The following is a 10,021-nucleotide window of genomic DNA, read 5'->3' as shown; positions in this document are numbered from 1 at the left end:
AAGTAAAAATTAAATCTCCGGAACGGGGAATTGAACCCCGATCCCGCACGCGACAAGCGCGGATTCTAACCATTAAACTATCCCGGATATTAATATTTATAACGTTGGGCAAATTATCTGAACTGAACAGAACAAATTTATTTACAGTAATTGAAATTCATATGCTCAAAACAATTGATGTCAGAATTATTGTAGTGTATGTGACAGAACTAAGAGTTTATGACACTTTGAGTCCAGAACTAATAGATCACTTACTAATGGAAAGAAGGTCTAGAACAATCTTCCAAGTGGTAGGTGAAAATTTCTCACTACAATGTAAATGGCTACGCGATAAACAACAGATGTACAATACAGCACTAAAGATCTTAGGAGGATGAATGAACATGTGTACGTGTTCATTCAACTGTCAGTTCAACTCATATATAAGGAGGGCTTCTAACTCTATATAGAATAGTTTAAATACACTAATAAAGGACCAATCGATTATTTAACTATAAAGAAGATGGACTATACTAGAGCAACTGAAGTGGCTAATGACACTAACTTAGATGTTGGAACTACCCAACATAAGCTTGTTTCTCCACAATTGAAAGCAAAATATGTGGAGAATTAAGCTTTGTTGGAAATGATACTGGTCGTATAAGTGACTATACGATACCAGATACTACCTCTTTACGAGACTAATGTTGTAAAACTGAAACAATAAGTCCTCACGAGAATGAAATAGCAGAATTTCTAATGCATAAATAGTACTGTAGAACCATCAGCCTGCCGTACGTGTCCAACGAGACGACGTCGTCGAGTTGGACAGAACGGTAGATTGAAATATGATGTATATATAAACTCCGGTAATCAATAGCTAAATAATTCATTGATCCAGGTCCAAGAGACTAGAGAGATTAATCTAATTATATAGTATATAATCTAACAACTATTAATATATTAAAGCAATGAATTCATCTGTTGAGCAATAGGATAGGAGGTTCTAGAACCTCTTCCAAATGATAGATGAAAACTTTTCACTACAACGTAAATGGCTATGTGATAAACACAGATGTACAATACAGCACTAAAGATCTTAGGAGAATGACTGAACACGTACTGTGTTGACTCAAGTATGAGATAACTTATATACTAAGAGGAAATCTAAGTCTATATAGAATTGTTTAAATATACTGATAAAAGACCAATCGATCATTTAACTATTACGAAGATGGACTACTCGAAAGCAACTAAAGTGACTAACGACACTAACTTAGACGTTGGTTCTAACCAACATAAGCTTGTTTCTCCACACTACTTTATATGGCAATTTCCTCAAGCGAGTGATTAAGTTCGTAGCAGCAGTATGGCCAAAGTGTTGCAACTGGCGCTGGACGTATGGCTGACTGTATCATGATAGAATAGCCTCTTTAGGAAATTATCGTTACAAAGCTGAAAGTACAGACGTCTACAAGAATATAATGACACAAATTCTAATGCATATATAGCACCACAGAATCATCAATCTGCTATATGTCTACAATTCCACGACATCACTCTGGTTGGATAGAACGCTAGATTGAAATAACATGTATATATGAACGCCGATAATCAATGGAAGAAGCATTCGTAGATCTAGGCCCAAGAAACGAAAGATATTAATCTGAATATATAGTCTAATAGCATTCGATTTGAAACATTAAAAAATGAAAACATCTCTTCAGCACAACATTCTAGGTCTTCAATCGCTATTAGTTATTGTAATTTGATTTTACAAATAGTAGATCAGATCTACTTCAACCTCTGGTTATTATTCTCCGAGTTCCTGGCATTAGGACTCTTGGTATGAAACATCGAGTGCACTGTGATCGATCTTCTGTTACATAAAACTATATATACTACTATATAATGACGGCATGTCAGAACTCATATACCTTACATTATTCTACTCTTTTTCTATATCACGTTTCTTAACTGAATGGTATAATAACATGATCCGCCGTCCTCGAGCTTCAGTTCATCTTACTTTTAGGAACTGGTCTTTAGCAATAAGTATATCGTCAATGCTGAGCCTCGTCACTATAAGCTATCAATCTCTAATAGCAACTGTATATTGAACTACAATTTAAAGGGTCTGTAAAGAAATAATAGGCGCCGCTCTTTAAATTTTTACTTTAAGCGTTGACAATGGGAGACTAACATTCGAAAATGTTTTGTTACATCAACATAAGATCGAATTGGAAATGGATATTTTCACTCATCGAAAAATGATTCAGATCAGAGTTTATATCAATGATCTAAAGTTGTATATATATGTATAGAGTTTCATTTATAGGTTATGACTCGAGTTGTTGTGTTTGGTTCATAAGTTAACTACTTATGATCGGCCTTAAAAAGAACCAATTGCTTTTTTGAATAGAGTTTTTTTATTGTAACGTAATCAAGAGATACTTCCTTTTCATAAGAGTTGATTTACGTTAGTAATAGAAGAGCTACATAAGTATACACGGTCAACTGAATATAATGTCGATATGTACATTGTCGCTCCAAATGTTTCCCCAAAGTTGTTAAAAATCAATGATCTCTATGATTTGAGATCAATGATTTTTAAAGTCAATCTTAGGAACGATAATAACCCTGGGTTAACTAATTACAAACGGATTTGCCAAGTGGCTCAGAATTTTGAAGGTGAGTTGCTCGATTGGTATATCATGTTTCATGAACAGAATGCAAGTATATTAGAGGAAATGACTTTTGACGAGTTTTTAGAGGAATTGAAAAAATTTATTAGTACAAAGCCAGTAATGCAACAACTTTATGATAATTATTATGATGTGGATCAGTGTGGATCAGTTGAAGAATATAATGCGGAATTCTATAGAATCATTTTCTTTTTGTCGAGAGAATATTTCACAGAGATTTCATTGATAAGTCGATACCTCAATGGCTTGAAAAAAGTAGTAAAAGAAGCTCTGATTAATTTGAGTGAACAGCCATCACTTTTGGCAGAAGTAATGAATGTAGCAAAAACTCAAGAGACTATAGTGCAGAATCAAATTTATCAATCTTACATAATAGATACAGACATATATCGAGAGTATCAACATATGAATCATGATAAAGAACAGGTTTCAAGTACGACTAAAAAATGAATACAGCAACCCGAGGAAGAGAGCTAAAAAAAATGAAAATAAAACGATGGAATTGGAGAGTGGGAACATTGATAAAACAACGGATGATAGTTATAATGGAGTGAATAACCACGATTCAAGGGTTCAGAATAACAATGCATCGACAATCAAATTACGGAGATCTGGGAGGACCAAGCATAAAAATAACATACCTAATACTGAAGAACACGAATCAGTCGAATTTGCACCTGAAATAACTTTACTGAGTGATGAAGGATTTAGGAAAGAGCGTGGTAAACAATATAGGACTAGACAGTTATCGACAGCAAGTATGGAGGACTTGCCATTAAGTGACTTAACTAAAATTAAAACTGAAGATATCGATAAATCACTGGTTGCTGAACTACCGGATAGTCAAAGATCATCAGTTAACTCAACTGTGCCGCCCGTTCCTAATAATACAGGGGTCCCAACTAGTCCAAAAATTCAAAATACAGCACAAGGCGATAGAATCGGATCTCTTCAAAATAACCAAGCTAATGCAAAGGTTGGTAGAAAGAGATCGAAAAGACTACTTAGAAATTCACAGCGTCTTTCGAAGTTAACCAAATTGGAAAAAGTTCAATTGAAGAAACGAGGTGTTTGTTTAAGGTGCAGAAAGGGAAAACACTCGCTTAATAATTGTCCAATATCTATTTCAAATAGAAACATATCACATTAGGACTGTTAAACGCATAAAATTATAGGAACATAGGATAGCCTATATTGTCAAATTTATTTTGATGGGTGGATCAAATATTTTGACGGTTATTCAGAGTCAAGTCATACTTACTTCTATTCATATAATTTATTAATCAAATTTAAGGAATTTAATTTAATGATAATAACGAAGGTGGATTTATTTATCAAATATATATAATTTAAAGGAATGTACTATCAACGAAGCATGCGGATTTGATGATATAGTTCATATTCCAATAGCACTCATTTACATGTCACTTTCATCTGATCGTATACATTTTATTTCTTTATGGCGCTATAAATTCAAGATATAATGAACTCGCTCTGTAACGCATTACTTGTTCATAAAATTTCAATGAAACAACATATAAGTTCAAGGTTTGTAAAAAAAGTTAAGTATTAAGATCAATGTATATATGTGTGTATGTTTGCTGATTTTATTAAATACATCTCATAATTGGTGACAATTACAAAGTACGGTGTTAATTGCATATTTGCTAATTGGTTTTATAAAAGTATATATTATCGGAATGAATCAAAACATACATAATATCAGCACTGCAAACCCGCCCAATTTGAAACTTGGTGGGTTTGTTGTCTTTTTATTCATATTATTTCAAATAATTACTCAGTCATACTATGGCAGTTCTTCTGTTGAGGTTGTGAATGATCATTTCAGTTTCAGCAATGAAGGTTCTCATATCTCTAAAATTTTTAATTTAGATGCAAGTTTATCAATCCCATTTTTAGATAAAGTAAATAGATTTTGGCATGTTGGTGGTGAAGCACTTATTCGTAACGAAAAACATATCAGATTAACTAGCGCTGGTGTTCGTAATTCCCACGGTGTTGTGTTATCTAATGGTATAGGTGACAACGTCATCAATGATTTTGAGGTCATTGTCGAGTTCCAGTTAACCGGGAAACAGTCTTCCAACAAAGGAACTTCTTCTTCCAATATGGGTGAAGGTATGGTATTTTTGATCACTCCTGAGAACGAATTTATTAGAAAAGATTTTTCAACTCCACAATCTAGAGAAGAGTATATTTCTGCTTCAGGGGGTGTTGTTGGACATGATACTAGTATGATGGGTTTCCCTAAAAATTTACCGGGTCTAGCATTAGTTATTGATACATTTCAGAATAGTAAACGTTCAACTTCAGGAGCTTCTATTCCATTTATGGATGCTATGTTAAATGTCAATCCACTCAAGGATTATTACGATCGTGACAGTGATGGTGATGCGAGCACCTCGACTTCCTTGAAGTTAAATGACCATCATATCCAATTGGATGACTCAATCATGAAAGGCGATATTACTAAGATACGTATTATATATTTGGAAAGTATCAGTTTCTTAAAGGTCGATATTCAGTATGCTAAAGAAGGTGACTTTTGGATTGAGTTATTCCATGCCACCGAAGATGTCTTAATTCCAAAGAATGCCCAAACCGGTCAAAGATTCATTGGTATTGGTGCTAGTAACGGTAGAGCTACCGAAAATGTTGACATATTAAATGTGCAAACAAATGAATTCCATTGGGATAATCACGATGAATCTAGTGAAGAATCATTTGATTATGTTAAAGAAGTTCAAAAATATTTAGCTGCCGAATATGGCCAAATGATCTCAATGGAAATGGATCAGTACAAAAGATGGAAAATGATCAAAGCCCAACCAAATTATCAAAGTACCAGAGAGGTTAAAACTGGTAGTTATTTTGTTTCATTTATCCTAAGATCCATTTCATTCATAATATTGATTACCGTAGCCTACATGGCTTCCATATTTGTGAGAGTTAATATGAAGCATAAACTCAATGATATGAGACGTGGTCAAAAAATATTCGGTAAACTACCAGAATAAGCTTCTTACAGGTAAAATTAAATGTTAGATAATGTATTATATATGTGTACTTCAATTGAATTGAATATAGTATTATTAAAAGTTGCTAACGGAATATGAACATAACATAGTTTGTAAATGTATAAATACTTGAAAAAGACTTTGATATTAAATCTAAGATTTCTTATGCATTAAGTCATGACTTGATGGTCATTATAGATGCAGATGTCCTATTACTGTTAACTCTGTGTAAGTGTGGATGTCTTATACTGTTATTCGTGCTAGTACCGGTGTTGCTATTGGTGTTATTATTGGTAGAGGAGGAATATCTTGATCTGTCTAAGATACTAGCAGGAGGGATGGCTATCGTGCTTGAGTTCGTTTCTTGTGTTCTAGCTGATGTAATTGTAGCTTTGGTGGATTGCAATGAATTTGTATCAGAAAAAATGGACGATTTGATCGATGAGGAACATATTGATAATAAAGGTTGAATGCTAGCATTGTCTATACCTTGTATTGTGTAATCTTTTTTGGGCCTTTCATCCCACGATAATTTCTGTAGTTTTTGTTTATTCGAGTGATTAGACGTGTTTGAGGGTTTGTCCCTATGGTTATAAGTAGGAGAACTCATTATATGGTCATCATATCGATCATTCTCATTCTCATTCTCATTTTGACTACTTGTGTTGGTATTATTATTGTTACTATTGTTATATTTGGATTCTAAATCAAATAATGGTCGAAGTGATGAATTCATAGTATATGCATCGTCATATTCACTTGCCATATTAGAGTTACTTTTCTCAAGACCATTTTCAACCGTTGGGAGTGCAGGTGTATTTGATATGATTTTTGGCTTAGCATTGTTACTCTCTATATTACCAGCACTGATTATAGTTGAACTGTTGTTATCTTTGGCTTGCATAATCTTTTTAACCCATACTGATAGCTTATTTTTCTTGACTGCAATGAAATATAATAAAATAGAACATTTTATATGAAGTTAGTATATTTGATCCGTAAAGAGTAATGTTATTAGATGATAGAATGCATACCTTGACCATTGACGTTAACAGTATTTGAAGACATAGCTTGCTACTCTCCTTGTGACCTAGATAAATGTTGTCCTCATCATATAGCCGATTGATTACTTATATGGTAGCATATTCAAGGAGCTTTACTTTTATATAATTTTGATTTGTTACATCGGCAACTCTTATTAATTTACTTTTCGTTCTGATATGGTTGCGATCAGTAAGCATCAAAATAAACATAATTGATAAAGCAAAAGCCTATTTATAATAAGCAATAAGATCTTATTCGATCCAAAAATTATGACAATTATATTAGAATATATTAAAAGATATATAAATTATAAAGAAAAAATACCCAGTAACTAAGATACTGAGAAAGAAACGGACCCACGATATGTATAAGTTAGATAGAAGCAGTCTGTCTGATCTTTTTAATAGTGGTTGAGCCTAATTCTATACCAGTGTTGATAATTGTCTTTGGCAAGTTGTTGTCATTTTGCGATAATTTATCAGAATATTTCTTATTCAGATCGTTGATCAAAACATCATACTTTTCTTTCTTTAAGGATAAAAACAATTGCTTATAAAACAAATTGAGCAACAAGGTAGTGTATAGATAGTCCTTATAGAACCATCTGATGCACCATAAACCAAGTTTATTGTTTTTTTCATTGACCAAAACGTTGTTAAACTGTTGAATACCATTTTGGATAATGACCACGAAGAAAAGTTGGTCTACTAGATGAACGAACTGCTCCAAGATCAAGTAGTACTTATTGTTAGCATCCTTGTACTTCGAGTTCAGCTCAGAAATCTTCTTCATAACAGTTTGAACCAAAGAGATGTCCAAGATCAGTCTGGTATATTTTTCAACGACTTTGTTATCCTTGTTATCCTTGACATAGCTCAAATCGCCAATATAATGCAAGGTTGGGGAACTGTACGATTTTTCAGTGACGGTAGCGGAAGTGTGTGTTGTTGAATTATGTTTCTTGGTCATTTTTTAAATAGAGATAACTAATCGGAGTGGCTGTGAATTCTTTTTTCTATTGCAGAATTTAATTGACTCTAACAATGCAAAAACTGAAATAGATAGCTTCTTTTAAGATATATGCAAACACAAACACAGACACACATATATATATGCAGATAGAAGCATCAACTGATAACCTCTAGATATATAACCTTCAAGTAAATCCTTTTAAACCATCACTTGACAAAAGCAAGAGATGTATTAGAGATGGTCGGCAGATGATGGCGATTTCTTTGTTGACACTTTTCGGAGATAGTGGCAGGAATCCGAAGATTATCACCAAATGCCATCAGGAAGGATGGCAGAGATAGCGATGGATGGGATAAAAAGGTATTTATAACGTATTAGACATACATAGGTATATGAGTATATATGATGTTAGCATTGTTGTTCGTTGCTGCCGACGAGTATGATATAAATTGTAGAAAACGCAGTGCGGGAGGGGGGAGGATTGTTGGACGACTCAAAAAATGATTCAGCATGGCTGTTCTAATGTAAAGACTTCACTAGATGAGCATGATGTGAAGCCATTATGTTTGCGTGTGTGTATGCACATATCTTATTATATTGTGTGCTTGTGTCGGTTTATGATTGTTTGCATTCCGGTGGTTGTTCTTTCTTTGTGTTTGCAAAGTCATCTTCCTCTTCTTCGTCGAAATCGTCTTCGTCGAAATCTTCGTCGTAGTCTTCTTCATTGTCGTCTTCGTCTCCCATCTCTTCGTTATCGTATTCGAATTCCAATGCCGAACCTGTGAACCAGTCCACTGCTCTTGGGATCAGTTTGTCCTTGATCTGCTCACCGATGGAGTAGTCCAGGGCCAGTCTTTCTTCTAGATCTGCCAATTCCTCCTCGTCTTCCTCGTCATCGCATTCTTCACCTTTGCCGTGGTTGTGTATGTGTTCCTTCATTCTTGGAGGATCGAAGAAGTTGAAAAACGATTCGATTGGGGTGATCTTCTCGATGGTGCGCACCTGCTTTGTAGTTTTGTTTCTTTGCTTTCTCTTCTCTATTTGTACCGTGACGTTCGACTCGTTGTCTACCCAGTCGATCTCCTCACCGTCGGCATGGTCGTAGATGAAATCACCGGAGTAGCCCAGCTCTGATTGGTAATAGTAAGTTTTTGTGATCGATGAGTTTGTGAAGAACGGATTTTCTTCAGCATTGAAGTCGAAGATCAACTTGAAGCCCGGCTTGCCATTGTCCAAATACTCCAGTCGAACGTTTGTCAAGAAATCTAGTACCTCGGCATCTCTGTCTGTGATGGTGTCTGCGACAATTGGCAGGTTTTCTAATGCTGTCAACCAGAACGATGGGATGCCCACTAGACTCTCGTCCTCTTCTTCTTCTGCTTCTTCCTCTTCTTCTGGCGCTGCTAACTCCTTACCCTTTTCGATCTGCTCATCAGTGGGCTTGGACTCGCCATTGATGATACTCGCTCTGCTGTCGTGCAACGGCTTGTACTTAGCAATGAATTTCTTCTCCAAATCAAACAGTTCGATCTGGAAGTCCTTTTCTAGTTGGAACAAATCCTCCTGGATGGATTTCAAAGCGAAGATTCTGTCCTTGACGTTCTTTGGCAAGGATTCTAAATACCCGCTGTCTGCACCGACTAAAGAACCCAGTTTCTCTTGAATCGATTGCAACAAGAGCGGCTGGTTTGCAGATAACGCGCTCTTGATGTCTTCCTCATTGACACTCTGTGCAGCACCTTGCTTCGCCGAAGCATTGCCACTTCCTGATTTCTTCATTGGGTTTCCATTCTTTAAGAAATCGAAATTATTAGCAGGGGTGTTATGTGGGGTCGGAGCATTCTCGATCTTCATTGAAGACTTCGGTTTATTGGTCTTGATGGGGTCTGTCATGATTACGTATTTTCGCGCTGGTTGGAGTCCACAACTTACCAAGAAACCAAAAAAAAGAGACAAAACGCAACTAACTCGATTGCTCGAACTCAAATACAACTTTATACCATCACAGACCAACGCATCTTGCATGGTCTGAGTGATGTTGTCGATACCATCTCAACATGCATTGGCTCTATTTCTCTTCCATTGAAAGAGAAATAAAATCCTGAAAAAATTGCGGCGGTTACCCGGGGTCACTACCAACGGGGTGCGGGTAACTGTTTGCCATTTGACGTCTGCACCAGGAGAGTGTCAGTAAATGGGTTTGGGGTTTGCGATGGCCAACTGATACTCATGTGGCTATTTGATTAAACTATGTTACATGTCTGTCTGTATGTAGATATATAA

General features: G+C 35.4%; 6 protein-coding genes and 1 non-coding gene across 7 annotated transcripts; 3 read left to right on the top strand and 4 right to left on the bottom strand.

Annotated features, from left to right (window-relative positions):
• Nucleotides 1-15: 15 nt before the first annotated feature.
• Nucleotides 16-87, bottom strand: TPHA0Btrna11D. Its single transcript has one exon. It is a non-coding gene; the product is annotated as a tRNA-Asp (tRNA).
• A 2,426-nt stretch (nt 88-2,513) lies between these two features.
• TPHA0B01245 (uncharacterized protein) lies at nt 2,514-3,134 on the top strand (the record flags this gene model as incomplete). Its single annotated transcript, XM_003684183.1, has 1 exon — nt 2,514-3,134. The coding sequence occupies one exon, from the start codon at nt 2,514-2,516 to the stop codon at nt 3,132-3,134; it is 621 nt and encodes a 206-aa protein (XP_003684231.1).
• A 46-nt stretch (nt 3,135-3,180) lies between these two features.
• On the top strand, nt 3,181-3,834 carry TPHA0B01240 (uncharacterized protein; the record flags this gene model as incomplete). The annotated part of the gene is made up of 1 exon (XM_003684182.1): nt 3,181-3,834. The coding sequence occupies one exon, from the start codon at nt 3,181-3,183 to the stop codon at nt 3,832-3,834; it is 654 nt and encodes a 217-aa protein (XP_003684230.1).
• A 550-nt stretch (nt 3,835-4,384) lies between these two features.
• TPHA0B01230 (legume-like lectin family protein) lies at nt 4,385-5,722 on the top strand (the record flags this gene model as incomplete). Its single annotated transcript, XM_003684181.1, has 1 exon — nt 4,385-5,722. One exon carries the CDS (start codon nt 4,385-4,387, stop codon nt 5,720-5,722), a length of 1,338 nt encoding a protein of 445 aa, XP_003684229.1.
• Nucleotides 5,723-5,897: 175 nt separating this feature from the next.
• TPHA0B01220 (uncharacterized protein) lies at nt 5,898-6,790 on the bottom strand (the record flags this gene model as incomplete). The annotated part of the gene is made up of 2 exons (XM_003684180.1): nt 5,898-6,664; nt 6,757-6,790. The coding sequence occupies 2 exons, from the start codon at nt 6,788-6,790 to the stop codon at nt 5,898-5,900; spliced, it is 801 nt and encodes a 266-aa protein (XP_003684228.1).
• A 348-nt stretch (nt 6,791-7,138) lies between these two features.
• Nucleotides 7,139-7,735, bottom strand: TPHA0B01210 (uncharacterized protein; the record flags this gene model as incomplete). The annotated part of the gene is made up of 1 exon (XM_003684179.1): nt 7,139-7,735. One exon carries the CDS (start codon nt 7,733-7,735, stop codon nt 7,139-7,141), a length of 597 nt encoding a protein of 198 aa, XP_003684227.1.
• Nucleotides 7,736-8,353: 618 nt separating this feature from the next.
• Nucleotides 8,354-9,631, bottom strand: NAP1 (histone chaperone NAP1; the record flags this gene model as incomplete). The annotated part of the gene is made up of 1 exon (XM_003684178.1): nt 8,354-9,631. The coding sequence occupies one exon, from the start codon at nt 9,629-9,631 to the stop codon at nt 8,354-8,356; it is 1,278 nt and encodes a 425-aa protein (XP_003684226.1).
• Between the last annotated feature and the right edge of the window lie 390 nt (nt 9,632-10,021).

The sequence above is a fragment of the Tetrapisispora phaffii genome, chromosome 2 (assembly GCF_000236905.1).
Source record: "Tetrapisispora phaffii CBS 4417 chromosome 2, complete genome".
In the NCBI taxonomy this organism is placed as follows: Eukaryota; Fungi; Ascomycota; class Saccharomycetes; order Saccharomycetales; family Saccharomycetaceae; genus Tetrapisispora; species Tetrapisispora phaffii.
This window is presented reverse-complemented; position numbering and strand designations above follow the sequence as displayed.